Below are 20,042 nucleotides of genomic sequence, written 5' to 3'. Positions count from 1 at the left end.
GGCGGAACAGAGCTGGAGGGGCCTTTAAAGTCCACAATAGCAACAGATACATGGAATCTTCTACCATAGAATCCATCAGCTGATTGAGTGAGTGAATGAATGAATGAATGAATGAATGAATGAGGGCAATTATTGTTAGGAAATAAGAGGGATATGACAATTTTCTTGTAGTTTAAGAAGCAAAAAATTACTTATGACGGTTTTACCGCCTTTCCCCCGACATCGCTCATTATCCATAACCCTGCTTTTTATGTAATTAATACAAAACGAGGATTCTAAATTATTTGCTGATTGTGAATAATCTTTTATAACGGAACTCCCGCTGGAACAAGGAACCTCTAGGTCTTGGCGGTTGAGGAAGGAGTGAGATCAGCCGCTCTTTGTTTGGAAATCCAGTTTGCTTAACACAGGAAGGTCAGTTAGGGAGCGGAGATCTCAAAACCCTTTATAAAGGCGCGGGGGGTAGATTTCAGGGTATTTCTGGTCTCTACGAGCCTGGGGTGTGATACGTAAACCCCTACGGACGAATCCGCAATGATGGCCCGCGCTTGGATTTCACTAAGTGCCCTCCTGGCCGTGTCTGCCACTCTGTGCCACGCTGAGGACACCTGTCCAGGTGAGTTTCATCTTTAATCACCTTTTTTAACCTCCTAACTCCAAATTAGATGAATTTAGATTATGTATTGCTTTATATATTATATTATATATGACATAACGATTCTTACATATAATATATATATTACATAATGATTCTTACATATATTATATATATATTACATAATTATTCTTACATATATTATATATATTACATAATTATTATAACATATATTATATATATATTACATAATGATTCTTCCATATAATATATATATTACATAATGATTCTTCCATATAATATATATATATATATTACATAGTGATTCTTATATATAACATATATATATTACATAATGATTCGTACATATAATATATATATTACATAATGATTATTACATATAATATATATATATTACATAATGATTCTTACATATAACATATATATTACATAATGATTATTACATATAATATATGACATAATGATTCTTGCGGCTGCGCATGCTGGTTAATTATCCCAATTTATATATATAAATGACGGTTAAGTAATATTGAACACAATGTTTTCTTTGCTCACGTATAAAATCTCTATTTTTTTGTAAAAATACCTTATTTTTTATTAAAAAATGTATTTATTGCATTAAAAACATTGTTATTTATATATATATATATCAGTTTAGAACTTGCTGTCAAATTGGAATAAATGTAATTATTTTCCCAATTTTCTTATTAGACGTGAAGCTGGTTGGAGTTGGGAATTCGGACAGGCTGGCCATATTAAGGGGGTGTCCTGGGACCCCCGGAGCTCCTGGAATACAGGGACTCCAGGGACCTGCTGGTGCCAAAGGTGAGCATTCTACCTTAGCATGTCCATTCTCTACCACTTCTGCTGGGAGGCTGTTCCATTTATCTACCATCACGTTGTAACAACCTTCTTTTGTGTTGATAGAACTCGTTATCATCTCATTAAGTTCCTTTTATTTTTTTATTCTATTAAAAAGAAAATAAGGAACAAAATAAGTATTCCTCATCTCAATGTCTTCTCTTATTCCCAGGAGAAAAGGGTTCCCCTGGAATTCCAGGGAAGATGGGTCCTACAGGGATGGAAGGTAACCTAATCACTAAAGCCATTCTGTTTCATTATTGAGACCCCCACAGTGACCGCCCCCCAGGGTAAAACAGAATATATATATATAATATGTAAATTAGGAAGTTGTGTTTTCTGTGATGAGTTTATATTTAAAGAATATTAATGTTGGTAAAAAGTCTTAAAGAAGCTGAAGATATCCTTTGGTCAATTAAATTATTTCTGAAAATCATCATTTTTCCCCCCATATTTATAGGTGAAAAGGGAAGTCCTGGAATCCAAGGACAAAAAGGTAACAAGGAAACAATTATGGAGTTTTGGGGGGGTCTTACTATAAAAAAAAATCAGATTGGTAAATAAATAGGAGATTTAAAAGGATTCGATTATTTTATGTAAACATTTGGTATGATTTGGGAGAAATCACTTAAAATCGTGTTTGGAGGAAGAAGTAAGTCTCCGTCGCCTGTGGAATGGGGTTCTTCGGGGAGGAAATGCCGAATTCTCCAGAGATGGGGATAAAGTGGAAATGTTCAAAAATGATTATTGAAACGGAGCTTTACATTTAGAATAGAAATTATTTAGCGTTTAAGTCATGAATTTTCATTAAAATGTTCATTTTTACAGGTGACAGGGGAGACCCCGGCATACCTGCCCCAGGAAGTAAGTACCACCTGTTCTCCTGTGACGAAGTATTCACTATCGTATCTCCAACGTGTCCCTTCCGTGTCCCCGGCAGCTGCACAGAGCTGTAAGGAGCTGATGGAGCGAGGAGCATCTCTGAGCGGGTGGTACACGGTGTACACGGATGACGGGCGTCCTGTCACGGTGCTCTGTGACATGGAGACAGACGGCGGAGGATGGCTGGTATGTATCCAATTAACTGCAGTATAACATGCAGGGCCGGCGACTGCGAGGCCGACCTGGCCCTTTAAGGCCAGCAGCCTCCTGATGACGTAGGTAGGGCCAACGGTTGGATGTGTGAAGTCAACCGGATGTGCGCTGGAGCAGCAGATCGGGCGAACATGGGGTGTCCATGGCCAATGGATGACTGGGCATTTTCCTGGTGTGCCAGATGCCCAGTACCATAGTTGCTGGAAATCAGCCTGGACTCGCCAGTTGGGGCCTTGGCAATACCCTTTTCCTGGTGGCATCTACAGTAAGATCCAGCCATGTAACGTTAGAGTAGCTTTTGGTGAGTCTTATAGAGTTTGAAGGACAGGGCTCCATTGGACCTCTTAAGGTATGTTTCTAGGGCCACCATATTGTCTCGAATTAGTTATTCTTTGGTGATATAATCTAAGAATCTGATGGCTCCCTTCCCCACCTCCTTTCCATCTAGGTTTTCCAGAGAAGGGTAGACGGGTCGGTGGATTTCTTCAGAGGTTGGGACTCGTATAAGAAAGGCTTTGGCCAGCAGAGCAGTGAGTTCTGGTTGGGGAACGATCATATCCATCGCCTCACGTCCAAAGGTAAGGTCCGCCATCTAATTCAGATCAGGTGATATGTCTCGGGTGAGCAGCCATCCCACCATTATATTAAACGACGGACTGAAGAGCGCAATGAAGATGGGTCAAGGCAAACCCAACAAATCCACGTAAACGCAAGATGTCTCATGACTTAACCCCGCGTGGATGTATATTTTACCTCACGGAAAATAATTTGTTAATCAGTCAATATTAGGACATTTCCGAAATGTTTCAGAACTTAGTATTTTTTTTTTCTTCAAACTTTTCAATGGAACTCCTTGTTATACATATCTCTCAATGTCTCAAATTCCCTCTCCCAAAACTTGTCCCTGATTTCCATTGGCCGTTGCGAAGCCAAAGTCCCGCCAATAGGATTTTCTAGGTCACTGAGGTCAAACGATTCTCCTTCTTCCTTGATTTTTCCCTCTATCATTTTATTCTTTCCCCCTTTTTACCCTCTAGGAAAGTTCCAGCTTCGCTTTGATCTCACGGATTTTGACAACAACAGCACCTATGCCACGTACAGCGACTTCCAAATGGCAGGGGAAAGCGCCAACTATACCTTGAGTCTGGGCAAATTCCTGAATGGGACTGCAGGTAGCAGGGGCATCATTATTTTTTATAGCGCCATCATATTCCGTAGCACTGTACAATCCCACTAAGATGGGTGGGTAAATGTTGATGTCCTCACTTCACATTTCAGGAAATGATACCCATGTATTTCGTTAATAGCTGACCGTGATTTTAATGACTCTCCTGCTGGAGAGTAAATTTGAGCATGCAGTCCCAATCACAGCCACTAGATGTCAGGCACGCACTTACTCAAGGAATCCGCGCCTCTCTACCTACATAGACATCTCTATCATAAATCATTTCACGGAAAGAAAGAACTTGCTGTTCAAACTGGGGAGTCCTTAATTAATGGTTTTTTTTTTACAGTTTTGGCTGAAACAGTTTAGCAGATAAATCCTTTTAGTGCTGCCTTATTTTTTCTGTGAAGAGCTTTTAGATGTTACTAGAGGCCTTCTTGTTCCAGGCCTTCCATTGGTTTAATACACCCGTCTATGATGAAAACATTTGGAGAGCGGCCCCATATAGTTTATCTCGCGGTCGCGCTCTTATACCCACACGGACCCCTTATACACACCCGAGTCACACTATTTACCATACAAATAACTATAAAACATTATTTTTTTCACATTATTTGTATTAAAATGCCAGAAAGCACAAGTGTTAAAAGGCCCTAATAAATGAAATATATTACACAGAATGGAATCAAAACATTTTCTACTGCAAACATTTTTAGATGAAAAAGTTCCATTTTATTCAGTGGAACAAAACACTGATCACATTATTCTTCACCATATTCCTGTGAGAAACTTTTATTTCTTTATTAATTCATGTAAACAATTTTTTCATATTTAAGAAAAGCTATGATTGAGAAAAATATTATTTTTGTTTTTATTTCCTTTTATTTGCCAACCTGCCCCCAGAAATGCCTTATACCCTCCTATATGCCACTCTGCATCCAGAAATGCCTTATACCCCCCTATATGCCACTCTGGCATATAGGGGGCTAAAAGGCATATCATGGGACAGAGTTGCATATAGGGGGGTATAATAAGGCATTTCTGGAGGCAGAGTGGCGTATAGGGGGTTAAAAGGCATTTCTAGAGGTAGAGTGGCATATAGGGGGTTAAAAGGCATATCATGGGGCACTCTGACTCCAGAAAAGCCGTAAACCCCCATGTAACACCCCCCCCTACCCCGACTTACCACTGCTTCTGACTCCCTGGCATCTGGTGGGGGCAGCGGTTGGAGGCAGGCGTTCATGAAATTAAAGCGGCCGGCGTGCACGCACCAAGCCGCCCAATGGCCATGGCTCAGCTCTTCGTCCCACCCCTTTTAAGACGTGGGACGAAGTGCTGATGCACGGCCATTGGATGGCGCGGTGCGTGCACGCCGGCCCCTTTAATCTCATTAGGCGCCGACGGCCGAAGAATCCCGCTCGCGGCCACTCAGCGGCTGTTTTGAATGTTGGTCTGCCGGTATCCCGGTGGGCCAGTCCGGCTGTAAGGCACTTACCTTAAGCTGCTCCGGACCGTCCTCTCCTCTTCCCCGGCAGAAACGCCGGCACCGCACACTCGCACTAGAAGCAGCCGCTCGCGCACGCGGCCGCTTCATGAATATTTATGAAGCGGACCGCCGGCTGGATTCTGCCGCGTCGCTATGGCGACGCAGGACGCGATCACGTCCCGGACGTCAGGGAACGCCCCCCCGGGCTATTTAAACCTCGAGCACAGTATCCACAGTGCTCAGTTATACTGGTCCTGTCCGTATATCCTGAGCTCCTCCGTGATTTATATACTTGTTATATTTGCTTCGTTCCTGTCCTCCCGGTATCGACCCTGGTCTGCTAAACGGCTTCCTGTGTTTCTCTGGTTTCCTGACTTTGGCTCTTCCTGCAACTACGTGTACTTCTGGCATCCTGACCCCGGCTATCCATATTGACTACGTGTACCTCTGGCATCCTGACCCCGGCTATCCATACCGACTACGTGTACCTCTGGCATCCCGACCCTGGTCTACTAAACGGCTTCCCTCTGACCACTCGTGCTTACAGCTACACTACCAAGTGCCCTGTAACCCTCACCAGGCCCCTTGCGTGTGTTCTGTTTCTGAGCAAGTGTGTTCCAGTCCTGCACATCGGATTCCTTCTGGTAAGACGAACCTCACAGAATAACTGAGCCCCGACATGGAATCCGCAGGAATTTCGGACGCTCTTGCAGCAATCGCAGGACAGATTACGGCGCTGACTCGTTCCTTCCAGGACCTCCAAGCCAGCCATGCGCACATGCAGCACCAGCTCCATGAACTTCAAACCAACCCTCCTGGCCCTGGGGAACCAGCTCCTGCCCCCGCTCCGCTTCCACCCATGGAGGGGCCCTTTGCTGCTGCTGCTACTCCTGAGCCCAGGGCTATTCTTCCCGAACGCTTCTCAGGAGACAGAGCCAGCTACCGTACCTTCATGACGTCTTGCCAACTCCTGTTCTCTCTCCAACCCAGAACCTACGCCTCCGATCATGTGAAGGTACGAACCGTGATTTCCTTACTGTCAGGGGAACCACAGATCTGGGCTCACCATCTACTACGCACCAACAATCCAGTCCTGAATTCCTGGGCCGAGTTCAGTCACGCTATGGACACTTTATTTGATGATCCTTTCCGCACTACCTCTGCTCATGCTGCCATCCGTGCCTTACGTCAAGGGAAGAGACCAGTGGAGGAATATGTGACCGAATTCCGAAGCTTGGCTATGGAAAGCAAGTGGAATGAACCAGCACTGTTAGATCAGTTCCGTCTGGGCCTGGCTGAGGGATTAAAGGATGAGCTGGCTCGTGTGGGCATTCCTGATTCCTTAGAAGATCTCATACATCTGGTCATCCAGCTTGACCGCAGGTTTCGGGAAAGACGCCTGGAACGCGCAGCCTCAGCCGTTCCTACCCCGAGACGCCACTTCCCTCCTACGGTTCATACTGCTCCTACGGTTCCTACCGGTCCTCCTCTCCAGTTTCCAGCAATCATGCCCCCGCCGGAGGAACCTATGCAGATCGGATTGGCACGTGGTCCACTATCAGAAACCGAGAAGGCCCGTCGCCGGAGGAATAATCTGTGTCTATATTGTGGTGAACCAGGACATCTGATATCTACCTGTCCGCGACGCCCTCCCAAGGGTAAGTCCACACATGATAAAGTTTGCCTAAGCTCCTTCCCCAAGGACGGTTCTCCTCACCTGTACATCTCCTTGTTCTTACAGTGGACCAATAATTCTACCACCGTTTCTGCTATCGTTGACTCTGGAGCCAGCAGTTGCTTCATGGATCAGGACTTTGCCAAGCAACTACATATACCAACTTTAATCAAGCCGGCTCCTATACACATACAAGTGGTCGACGGGTCTCCCCTGTCCACTGGACCCGTTACACACGAAACATCACCACTTCATGCTCTATTGGGGAATAACCACACGGAATACTTGAACTTTGACCTCATTCCGTCACCTATGTTTCCAGTAATTCTTGGCCTACCCTGGCTAAGACTACATAATCCTACAATTGATTGGTCCAAGGGGACCCTCTCCTTCCAATCCCTGTTTTGCCACCATCATTGCCTGACAGACCGTCCCACGCTTCTATTGCTTCCTGATTGTTCATCTCCTTCTCCTGATCCACGTATTCCTAAACAATATGCAGGGTTCAGTGATGTCTTTGACAAGAAGGGAGCTGACACACTCCCTCCACAAAGGACTTATGACTGTCCCATTGATCTCCTCCCTGGCGCTCCCATTCCATTCGGCAGGATATTTCCATTATCGGAACCTGAATTACAGCACCTTAAGAACTATATCCAAGAAAATATAGCTAAAGGGTTCATCCGACCTTCCACTTCTCCAGCAGGCGCAGGAATCTTTTTTGTAGAAAAGAAAGATGGGAGTCTGCGGCCATGTGTAGACTATCGGGAACTTAACAAGATCACCATTAAGAACAGATATCCATTACCTCTCATTCCTGAACTCCTGGATCGACTCAAAACTGCGCGGATCTTTTCCAAAATTGATCTCCGAGGGGCTTATAATTTGGTCCGCATACGTAAGGGAGACGAATGGAAGACCGCCTTCCGAAGTCGATATGGACATTTCGAATATCTGGTAATGCCCTTCGGGCTCTGTAATGCCCCGGCTACCTTTCAACACTTCCTAAATGACGTCTTTCGAGACTATCTGGATATCTTTATGGTGGTATATCTGGATGATATTCTCATATTTTCATCAAATCTGTCTGATCATCGTAACCAAGTCAAAATGGTTCTTGAACGTCTACGTGCACACCACCTTTACGCTAAGCTGGAGAAGTGCCAATTTGAAGCTGTTCAGGTAGAATTTCTGGGATTCATCATTACGCCTGGAAACCTGCAGATGGATCCTAAAAAGGTGTCAGCTATCGTGGAGTGGCCAGTACCTTCTGATAAAAAAGGGGTCCAACGTTTTATTGGTTTTGCGAACTACTATCGCAAATTTATCAGGAATTTCTCTCACGTTATTGCACCCATCACCAAGTTGACTCGTCAATACTCCCGTTTTGCCTGGACACCGGAGGCACAGAATGCGTTTGATGCTCTCAAGCAACACTTTACCACTGCTCCCATCCTTATTCAACCCATGGTGGCGGAACCGTTCCACTTGGAGGTGGATGCTTCGGATCTAGCGGTAGGAGCAGTCCTGTCCCAAAGACATGGGGAGAAACAAAATTTGCATCCTGTGGCCTATTACTCGCGTAAACTCACACCGGCCGAGATGAACTATAGTGTTGGGGACAGAGAACTACTGGCCATCAAACAAGCCTTGGACACCTGGCGTCACCTGCTGGAAGGGACTCAACATCCAGTAACGGTATATACCGACCACCGGAACCTGGAGTATCTTCGCTCCGCACGACGTCTATGCCCTAGGCAGGCTCGGTGGGCTCTCTTCTTCACGAGATTTAATCTACATATTACATATCGCCCTGGATCCCGCAATACCAAAGCAGACGCCCTATCTCGGTTACCTACAGTATCAAGTGGTCCCGAGACTCAACCGGATACTATTCTTCCTTCCAGTCTCTTCCTCACACACCGACCATCCCTCATGGACTTTATTCGCTCCTTATCCCGCAGAGCCGTAGTCCCGAGAACTAATCCTCCTATTCGTCGTACCCGAAATCTACTATATTACCGTAATAAGATATTTGTACCGACCCCAGCTCGTTTAAAGGTTCTACACACATGCCACGATTCTCTCCTCTCCGGACATGGGGGCATTAAGAAGACCACAGACCTCGTTCGACGCCAATTCTGGTGGCCTTCGCTAGACAAAGATGTGACCTCGTTTGTCCGTTCATGTACCACCTGCGCTCGTACCAAGACCCTACGTAAAAAACCAATGGGCCTTCTCCGCCCATTACCCACTCCTTCGGCTCCCTGGTCTGAAATTTCGATGGATTTTATTGTCGATCTACCACCCTCCAAGAAACACGACACAATCATGGTGGTGATCGATAGATTCACAAAAATGGCACACTTTATTCCCACCATTGGCATTCCCTCCGCTTCCACTACAGCCACCTTGTTCCTGGATACTGTGTTTCGGCTTCATGGATTACCACGAACAATTACTTCAGACCGTGGAGTACAATTCACATCTCGTTTCTGGAAGGTGTTCTGCCGCAAGCTTCACATTCGTCCCACTCTGTCCACGGCCTTTCATCCGCAAACCAACGGTCAGACCGAACGTCTAAATCAGATATTAGAACATTATTTGAGATGTTACACCACGCACCTTCAGAATGATTGGCTTCAATTCCTCCCTTCCGCAGAGTTCACCTACAATAATCAAAAACAGCGATCTATAAAGATGTCTCCATTCTTCGCAAACTATGCTTACCACCCTATCATGATCCCTGGTCTGCCTACGGAACCCACGATTTCCGGGATTTCGGATCGAGTCACTGTGCTAACCAGACAATTTCATGTCCTGAAGCAAAATTTAATCAAGGCTAGAAAGGCCTACAAATTATATGCAGATCGCCATCGTTCCAGTCCCCCTACTTACCACTGCGGCGACAAGGTTTGGCTGTCCACAAGTCATTTGCGCTTACAGATTCCTTCTAAGAAATTGGGACCTAAGTTCATTGGCCCATACAGCATCACGAAAATCATCAACCCAGTGACAGTGCAATTGAAACTTCCCTCTACCTGTCGGATTCATCCGGTCTTCCATGTGTCGCTGATCAAACCCTGGGTGGCCAACCCTTTTCCTGACCGAGTACCTCCGCCTCCTGCCCCAGTGGTCATCGACGGAGTTGAAGAATACGTGGTACAAAGAGTGGTAGATTCCAGGATCCATCGAGGGCATCTAGAATACCTTATTCAATGGAAGGGATATAGCCCAGAAGAAAGGACCTGGGAACCTGCAAGTCAAGTTCATGCTCCCTCATGTGTTCAAAGATTTCATAGATTGCATCCTCTCAAGCCAGGCCATCCTCGCCCCCGGAGGTCGCGTCTTGCGGGGGGATCCTGTAAGGCACTTACCTTAAGCTGCTCCGGACCGTCCTCTCCTCTTCCCCGGCAGAAACGCCGGCACCGCACACTCGCACTAGAAGCAGCCGCTCGCGCACGCGGCCGCTTCATGAATATTTATGAAGCGGACCGCCGGCTGGATTCTGCCGCGTCGCTATGGCGACGCAGGACGCGATCACGTCCCGGACGTCAGGGAACGCCCCCCCCGGGCTATTTAAACCTCGAGCACAGTATCCACAGTGCTCAGTTATACTGGTCCTGTCCGTATATCCTGAGCTCCTCCGTGATTTATATACTTGTTATATTTGCTTCGTTCCTGTCCTCCCGGTATCGACCCTGGTCTGCTAAACGGCTTCCTGTGTTTCTCTGGTTTCCTGACTTTGGCTCTTCCTGCAACTACGTGTACTTCTGGCATCCTGACCCCGGCTATCCATATTGACTACGTGTACCTCTGGCATCCTGACCCCGGCTATCCATACCGACTACGTGTACCTCTGGCATCCCGACCCTGGTCTACTAAACGGCTTCCCTCTGACCACTCGTGCTTACAGCTACACTACCAAGTGCCCTGTAACCCTCACCAGGCCCCTTGCGTGTGTTCTGTTTCTGAGCAAGTGTGTTCCAGTCCTGCACATCGGATTCCTTCTGGTAAGACGAACCTCACACCGGCCCTGGTTTGGGGGCGGCTCTGGACGACATAGGATGTAGCAGCACCTAAGAGGTTTTATCTGCTAAACTTACATTGGATTTTGATATTATGTTTTTTAGGCTTTTATGTTATATTTCCATATCTGCTCTGCTTCTATTTCCAGGCGACTCGTTCTACAGTCACAGAAACTTACCATTTACCACCAAAGACAGAGATAACGATTCCGCTAAGACGTACAACTGTGCCATTTATTTCAAAGGCGCTTAGTGGTATAAGGAGTGTCACTGGTCCAACCTTAACGGCGTGTACCTCTGGGGCAAGCACAGCACTAATGGCGGCATTAGCTGGCAAACAGGCCGTGGGTTAAAATACTCTTACAAGATTTCGGAAATGAAGATCCGACCGCAGTCTTAGAAGACGAGAAAGTCTTGCTGTCAATAGCCGGAGAGCGCATTATAGTCTCCTAACTGCTGGTAGAACCTACTGGGGTGGCCGCTTTGGGAATTTGCCTTTGAGTGCAAAGTGGTGTTGGGCAAAATGTACTTAATGCCACCATGCTTGTTATACGGCTCAGCCTCCATGTAAGGCCCATCCGGCCCCCGTCTAGTCTGCCCGTTTCTCCTGCTGTAACGACTCAAACCTTAATCAGTCGTCAGTCTCGTCTTAGATTCAGGAGCCGTATGTCTATCCCGCGCATGTTTAATCCCCTCACTGTATTACCCTCTACTGCTTCCGGTCCCTCGATTTACCAGTCACATCTGGTTAGATGGATTTGCTATAATAAACGTTTCTTTGCATCTCATGTATCTTTCACAATGTGGTCGGTTCCAGTATAAGATCAGGAAACCCTAAGATGCGTCATTTGCACAACGTGCTCTTCGACAAGCTGGCGAGTGTCTTTTTACCCCCCCCAAGGCAGAGAACTCGCCCGCGTCTGCACACACAATGTTTGGATGTCAACACTCGTTAGCTTTTATGTTTTCTGCCTCTTTTTCGGGGCGATCCATGTCTTCGCCGCCTCTTCCTACAGCTACGGTTTTGTAAGACGAGCGGCGTGGTGACGAGTCGCTGCTTTCTCAAACGATGAGACGGAGGCTTTAATTACTAATGAGCGCTCCAGGTTTTATTACGAGACGCCATCTGTTTCATTGTGGAGCGTAATTCATTCTTTTGTACGGCCGAGGTCAGCTCCGGGTCCGGCGCTTTCTAATTTGTTTATTAATGAGCGAGCAGAGGCTTTGAGAGCAACAATTTTATGTTTGAATGCAAGAGTCTGTGTTTAGTTTTTTGAGATTTGGGCAAATAAACCTATTAAGCCAACGAGATCAACGTAGATAAACACAGAGTTATGCATTTGGAAATAGGAATTATACTTTCTAAATCACCCAGGCGAATTCCCAACCGAAAAAAAAACACAAAACAAGTCATTCTCAGAGCGCCCTGTAATATGAGACGTCCAACAGAAATTTCAATAACAATATATCCTATAGAAAAGGAAAATTGATTACAAAAGGTAAAGTGAGTTATTTCACAATATTGTTAATAATAATATTATAATAATATTATCCATAAACCGTTCTTCATTAATATCCCCTCTGGAATTTAGTAAAACGTTCATTCTTTCTGTGTCACAGATGCACAGCCTCACTTTTATCAACGTTGAACCTCTTTATACCATCCAGATATATTCGGTCAAGAAATTTGATCAGATTTTTTGTGAGATTTCTGGAACTCCACGACTGAATAAAATTAGACTTTAGAAAAGCCCCACCTGTGTTACCATGAAAATTTTCTCAAATCTTGGCTATAAGGACTGGAATTTACCTCCATTCCATTAAAATCTACATATATTAATATTAAGAAAAAAAAACTTACTTTTTTATTTGTTTATTTTTATTTTATTCAGTTTTATTTTTTTCCCGACAAATGAAACACACAATTAAGGAATGTTGAACAGAACAGCTTATCCAGCAACCGAGATTCTTCATTTTCTCTCCCAGTTGGGGGAATTCAACCAACGTATTACAGGAGCCCCTCGCAAAACGCGTTGGTTCCAGTAAATAGAATGAGCTTTTTATTCGGTCTGAAGTTGGCCATATCTTATAAACCTAATTAATTAGCACACAGATGGGTTAAAATAATATTTTCTTACAATTTTTTAGAAAACCATATTGGTGATTTGTCAGATCCATTTAATGGAAAACTTTATTCCAGGTTAGAACCATCAAAAAAAATATATATAATTTTATACAAACAAAAAATACCATCGACACGAAACTGAAAATTCAGACTATGTGATGTAAGGCAGCGTCCAAACATAAATGATTTCCCCCAAAATCCGGTCGTCAGACACAAAGTATCGCAGAAACACGAGGGAGAGTCTCTGGAGGGAAATTCATAGAACAGAAGCAATAAAACTGGATTCAAAATGAGGCGGGGCCTCCCGGGATAATTGGTAGAAACTTTAGCCAATGAAAATCCATTTTTCCACGAGGTGTCATATAGTAGAGGACAATTGGTCAGCCGCAGCCCCGCCTTCGAGTGAAAAAAAAAAAAAAAAAAGTGGATGCGAAAATCCACAAAAATATATTCCAGTTTATTTAATAAATAGAAGGTTCCGCATTTGGGATTTTTTTTTTTTTAATATATTTTCGATTCCAGATTTCTGTACAATTTACAAGTTAGAGAAAGTCCGGGTTTTACGGCCCCCGCCCCGATTCTTCCAGCGCCGTCTGCGACTCCAGCATTTCCGCTTCCTCTTCCAGGTCGTCCAAGATTTCACCGAACGAAGGTCTCTTATGGGCCTCCAGCTGCGGAAGTAAAAATAAAGCGTTTCAGGCGTTTTTAAGATTTTTCTCTTTTTTTAGGCTCTACGGCAACAACCTATCAGTGCCTGCTTTTGTGTCACCTGACAATTAAGCGTTCCCGACCAAAAAAGATGAACGAGGCAGAATTTTACTTGGTTATAGAATAATTTCGGAGAGAGGGGTTTGGGCATCCAGCAGGACTCGGCACAATGTTTCTAACGCTGGATTTAGTTATAAAAAGTGTTTTATTCAGCAGATGTAACAATACATTTTTAGAAATTCATTTATTTTATCTCCCACATTTGCTGTGATCCAGAACCATGTATCTACCTCATAAGTAAAGGGTAAACCATATCTAATTGTATAATGGAAAACTAGCAGATCGGCCCCATTCGGCCCCCGTCTAGTCTTCCGTTTCTCCTGCTGTAACGACTCAAACCTTAATCAGTCGTTGGCCTCGTCTTAGATTCAGGAGCCGTATGTCTATCCGTGTTTAAATTATTCCCCTCTACCACTTCTGCTGGGAGGCTGTTCCACTTATCTACCTCGCTCTTAGTAAATTAAAATATATCACCAAAATATAAATAAAATTTATACAATTTAACATATATTTGGTGAAATTATGGAGGTATTGGGGTAAAAAACAAATCTGACTTTTATTGTGACCTTGCCGCTGCTACTTGTTTATCGCAATCAGTCGGGATCTGGTTCAGAGCAGCGAACAGGAAGACGGATAAAGTCATTTGATTAACAAAACAAGCTGTTGGCGAATATTCAGGTCATTCCATCGGTTTCTTGGCAGGGAACAAGAAAGCGATTGTTGTTGGGAACTTGGAATTTCTCAATAGATAAATCGTGACGATTGTGCTTTCATTTTCAATTTTTTTTTTTTAATTTATAATTTTATTATTTATTTTTAGAAAAATTTGTTAAATTTGTCCGACTGTCCGAAAGAAAGGAGGAATTAAACCTTTTTTTAATGTTAAAAATGTCCCCTCCACCGATAATCTCTTTATGGTTGCCATATCAGCAGGTATTCCGGTCACAGTATGGCGTATTATATACATCATACCTGTAAAGGATACTTAAACTGCCCAGACAACCCCCGGCCGCCAAAGCACATTACCCGACAGCAGCTGACGGCTAAATCCAGGACTCGTTTGGGACAATCCCTGATCAGCTCTCGGAAAGCGTCCGCGTCCAGACTGTAATCCTGATGAAGGAAAGGTCACAGGTCAGCTGCTGTCAATCAACGGACACCAAAAACCCGTCATTTACACTGAAAATACAATTCATTGCCGAAAAACCGGAAACACTAAGGGAAAAACAAACAAAAAATAAACAAAAATATAGAAAAAAGGGTTTTTTTTAGGAAACTTCTGTATGGATTTAGGAAGGAATTGTGTATTTCTGGCAAATATAAGATTGAGCCTTAAAAAAAAGCACTTCGTGACCCCAAACCCCATTTTTAGGGGCCGCACGCACCCTCGTTCTGGGCAGGATCTCCGGGTCAGCGGGAATTCGGCCGAGGATTTCACATAATACGATCCCGAAAGAGAAGACGTCCACCTGGAAAAGAAATTCAGAGCGTTCAGGATATTTTCTCAGAAGGGGATACGTCGGCCCTTTGCTGGGACAGCTCAGGGTTTAGCACCAGCCCTCCGACGGAGCCGGCCCCCGATTACAGGCTTCCCGCATGGGTATGTCCGTTGGGAAATCTTTGGACAAACAAAGGGAACGGACCAACAATTTATTGTTTTTTGATTGGGTGCCACCTATGACCCTTCATTAACCCAAAACATAAAACGGGACTGGTCGGCCTCGGGGCAGAGAGTCACTCTGGTGGCCATTATTTCAAGAAGCTGGGGGCCATCAGCTTCAAGTTCTCCACGTGACTCCAAAAGTGCAACAAACCTTCCGATCGTACGGCTCTCCGCGCAACATTTCAGGAGCCATCCAGAACGCCGAGCCGACCAGAGACGGCTCGACCACTTCACGCGCCAGACCGAAATCCGTCACCAGGGCTTCCCTGCCCCGGGGAGACAACCTGATCAGGCAGTTCTACAACACAAAACAGGAGAACATTACAGAAGAGTACTCTGATTAACGAGTCTACGACTCCAGAGACTAAGAGACAACAACTTCAACCTCCAGCATTTCGGAACGTTGTAGACTTCCCAGAAAACCACCGAGAACCAGACTATATGATCCATCTTGGTTAATACGAGCTCATCGACCGGGGCTTCCTTCTTCATACCTTTGAGTTGAGGTCTCGATGGTAAATGTTCTTGGAGTGCAGGTAGACCATACCCCGACTAATGTCACACGCCAGGTCAACTTTCTCTTTCCAGCTCAGGGAAATGTCTTTGCTGGCCAATAATTCTTCGACACATCCCCCATTCACGTACTGAGAGGAAGAGAACACGTTACTGGAGGAGGCGGAACAGAGCTGGAGGGGCCTTTAAAGTCCACAATTGCGACCAATACATAGAATCTTCTACCATAGTATCCATCAGCTGATTGAGTGAATGAATGAATAAATGAATGAATGAATGAGGGCAAATATTGTTAGGAAATATGACAATTTTCTTGTAGTTTAAGAAGCAAATAATAACTTATGACGGTTTTACCGCCTTTCCCCCGACATCTCTCATTATCCATAACCCGCTTTTTATGATATTAATACAAAACAAGGATTCTTAACGGAACTCCTGCGATATAACAAGGAACAAAGAACAAGGAACAAGGAACAAGGAATCTCTAGGTCTTGGCGGTTGAGGAAGGCATGAGATCAGCCGCTCTTTGTTGGGAAATCCAGTTTGCCTAACACAGGAAGGTCAGTTGGGGCGCGAAGATCTCGAAACCCTTTATAAAGGCGCTGGGGGTAGATTTCAGGGTATTTCTGGTCTCTACGAGCCTGGGGTGTGATACGTAAACCCCTACGGACGGCGAGATCCGCAATAATGGCCCGCGCTTGGATTTCACTAAGTGCCCTCCTGGCCGTGTCTGCCACTCTGTGCCACGCTGAGGACACCTGTCCAGGTGAGTTTCATCTTTAATCACCGTTTTTTAACCTCCTATCCCCAAATTAGATGAATTTAGATTATGTATTGCTTTATATATTATATTATATATTATAAAATTATTATAACATATATTATATTATATATTACATAATGATTCTTGCGGCTGCGCATGCTGGTTAATTATCCCAATTTATATATATAAATGACGGTTAATAATATCGAACACAATGTTTTCTTTGCTCACATATAAAATTTCTTTATTTTCTTGTAAAAATACCTTATTTTTTTATTATAAAATGTATTTATTTCATTTAAGAAATCATGTGACATATATATATCAGTTTTAGAACTGGCTGTCAAATTGGAATAAATGTAATCTACCTTAGCATGTCCATTCTCTACCACTTCTGCTGGGAGGCTGTTCCATTTATCTACCATAAATGTCTTCTCTTATTCCCAGGAGAAAAGGGATCCCCTGGAATTCCGTGGAAGATGGGTCCTACAGGTATGGAAGGTAACCGCCCCCCCCAGGGTAAAACAGAATATATATATAATATGTAAATGAGGAAGTTGTGTTTTCTGTGATGAGTTTATATTTCAAGAATATTAATGTTGGTAAAAAGTCTTAAAGAAGCCGAAGATATCCTTTGGTCAATTAAATTATTTCTGAAAATCATCATTTTTTCCCCCATATTTATAGGTAAAAAGGGAAGTCCTAGAATCCAAGGACAAAAAGGTAACAAGGAAACAATTATGGATTTGGTTATTTTATGTCAACATTTGGTATGATTTGGGAGAAATCACTTAAAATCGTGTTTGGAGGAAGAAGTAAGTCTCCATGGCCTGTGGAACGGGGTTCTTCGGGGAGGAAATGCCAAATTCTCCAGAGATGGGGATAAAGTGCCACCTGTTCTCCTGTGACGAAGTATTCACTATCGTATCTCCAACGTGTCCCTTCCGTGTCCCCGGCAGCTGCACAGAACTGTAAGGAGCTGATGGATCAAGGAGCATCTCTGAGCGGGTGGTACACGGTGCACATGGATGACGGGCGTCCTGTCACCGTGCTCTGTGACATGGAGACAGATGGCGGAGGATGGCTGGTATGTATCCAATTAACTGCAGTATAACATGCAGGGCCGGCGACTGCGAGGCCGACCTGGCCCTTTAAGGCCAGCAGCCTCCTGATGACGTAGGTACGGCCGACGGTTGGATTTGCGAAGCCACACACTAAGTTTGCCACGTAGGGCGAGGTTGGGCATATCCAGCCGATGGACGCACACTGGAACACCGGATGTGCCACCGGAGCATCAGATCGGGCGAACATGGGGTGTCCATGGCCAATGGATGACTGGGCATTTGCCTGGTGTGCCAGATGCCCAGTACCATAGTTGCTGGAAATCAGCCTGGACTCGCCAGTTGGGGCCTTGGCAATACCCTTTTCCTGGTGGCATCTACAGTAAGATCCAGCCATGTAACGTTAGAGCAGCTTTTGGTGAGTCTTATAGAGTTTGAAGGACAGGGCTCCATTGGACCTCTTAAGGTATGTTTCTAGGGCCACCATATTGTCTCGAATTAGTTGTTCTTTGGTGATATAATCTAAGAATCTGATCTCCCTTCCCCACCTCCTTTCCATCTAGGTTTTCCAGAGAAGGGTAGACGGGTCGGTGGATTTCTCCCAACGTTGGTACCAGTATGAGAAAGGCTTTGGCGTGCAGAGCAGTGAGTTCTGGTTGGGGAACGAACATATCCATGGCCTCACGTCCAAAGGTAAGGTCCGCCATCTAATTCAGATCAGGTGATATGTCTCGGGTGAGCAGCCATCTCACCATTATATTCTTCCAAACGCTCATACTATCATTTTTCCCTCTATCATTTTATTCTATTCCCATTTTTTCCCTCTAGAAAAGTCCGAGCTTCGCGTTGATTTAATGGATTTTGAAAACAACCGAACCTATGCCAAGTACAGCGACTTCAAAATGGCAGGGGAAAGCGCCAACTATACCTTGAGTCTGGGCAAATTCCAGGGTGGGACTGCAGGTAACAGGGGCATAATTATTTTTTATTGTTTTATATAGTGCCATCATATTCCGTACCGCTGTACAATCCCACTAAGATGGGTGGGTAAATGTTGATGTCCTCACATTTCGTTAATAGCTGACCGTGATTTTAATGACTCTCCTGCTGGAGAGTAAATTTGAGCATGCAGTCCCAATCACAGCCACTAGATGTCAGGCACGCACTTACTCAAGGAATCCGCGCCTCTCTACCTACATAGACATCTCTATCATAAATCATTTCATGGAAAGACAGAACTTGCTGTTCAAACTGTGGGGTCTTTAATTAATGTTTTTTTTAAAAAAAATTTTGGCTGAAACAGTTTAGCAGATAAATCCTTTTTGTGTTGCCTTTTTTTTTTTTTTTTTCCGTGAAGAGCTTTTAGATGTTACTAGAGGCCTTCTTGTTCCAGGCATTCCATTGGTTTAATACACCCGTCTATGATGCCTTCTGTCTGGGGGCGGCTCTGGATGACGTAGGATGTAGCAGCACCTAAGATGTTTTATCTGCTTAACGTAAATTGGGTTTTGATATTATGTTTTTTAGGCTTTTATGTTATATTTCCATATCTGCTCTGCTTCTATTTCCAGGCGACTCGCTCTCCCATCACAGAGACGCACCATTTAGCACCAAAGACAGCGATAACAATCCCACTAAGACATCCGACTGTCCCATTAATAACAAAGGCGGTTGGTGGTATACGGCCTGTCACGGCTCCAACCTTAACGGCGAGTACCTCCGGGGCGAGCACAGCACTTATGCCGGCGGCGTTAACTGGGCAACAGGCCGTGGGTCATACTACTCTTACAAGACTTCGGAAATGAAGATCCGACCGCAGTCTTAGAAGACGAGAAAGTCTTGCTGTCAATAGCCGGAGAGCGCATTATAGTCTCCTAACTGCTGGTAGAACCTACTGGGGTGGCCGCTTTGGGAATTTGCCTTTGAGTGCAAAGTGGTGTTGGGCAAAATTTAGTTAATGCCACCATGCTTGTTATACGGCTCAGCCTCCATGTAAGGCCCATCCGGCCCCCGTCTAGTCGCCCGTTTCTCCTGCTGTAAAGAATCAAACCTTAATCAGTGGTTGGTCTCGTCTTAGATTCAGGAGCCGTATGTCTATCCCGCAAATGTTTATTACCCTCACTGTATTACCCCCTACTGCTTCCGTTCCCTCGATTTACCAGTCACATCTGGTTAGATGGATTTGCTATAATAAACGTTTCTTTGCATCTCATGTATCTTTCA

At 44.5% G+C, this 20,042-nt stretch overlaps 1 protein-coding gene across 2 annotated transcripts; it reads left to right on the top strand.

Moving 5' to 3' along the window:
- The first annotated feature begins 494 nt into the window (after window positions 1-494).
- Window positions 495-20,031, top strand: LOC128502964 (ficolin-1-B-like). 2 transcript variants are annotated; one of them, XM_053472949.1, is made up of 9 exons: window positions 495-616; window positions 1,328-1,441; window positions 1,650-1,703; window positions 1,938-1,973; window positions 2,306-2,341; window positions 2,418-2,545; window positions 3,021-3,150; window positions 3,610-3,744; window positions 19,391-20,031. In XM_053472949.1, the coding sequence occupies exons 1-9, from the start codon at window positions 535-537 to the stop codon at window positions 19,642-19,644; spliced, it is 969 nt and encodes a 322-aa protein (XP_053328924.1). In that variant the 5' UTR covers window positions 495-534; the 3' UTR covers window positions 19,645-20,031. The 2 variants fall into 2 exon arrangements, with proteins under 2 accessions (XP_053328924.1, XP_053328925.1); XM_053472950.1 differs by lacking the exon at window positions 19,391-20,031 and adding an exon at window positions 11,076-11,714.
- The last annotated feature ends 11 nt before the right edge of the window (window positions 20,032-20,042 follow it).

Source organism: Spea bombifrons, chromosome 8 (genome assembly GCF_027358695.1).
Source record: "Spea bombifrons isolate aSpeBom1 chromosome 8, aSpeBom1.2.pri, whole genome shotgun sequence".
NCBI classification, from domain to species: Eukaryota; Metazoa; Chordata; class Amphibia; order Anura; family Pelobatidae; genus Spea; species Spea bombifrons.
This window is presented reverse-complemented; position numbering and strand designations above follow the sequence as displayed.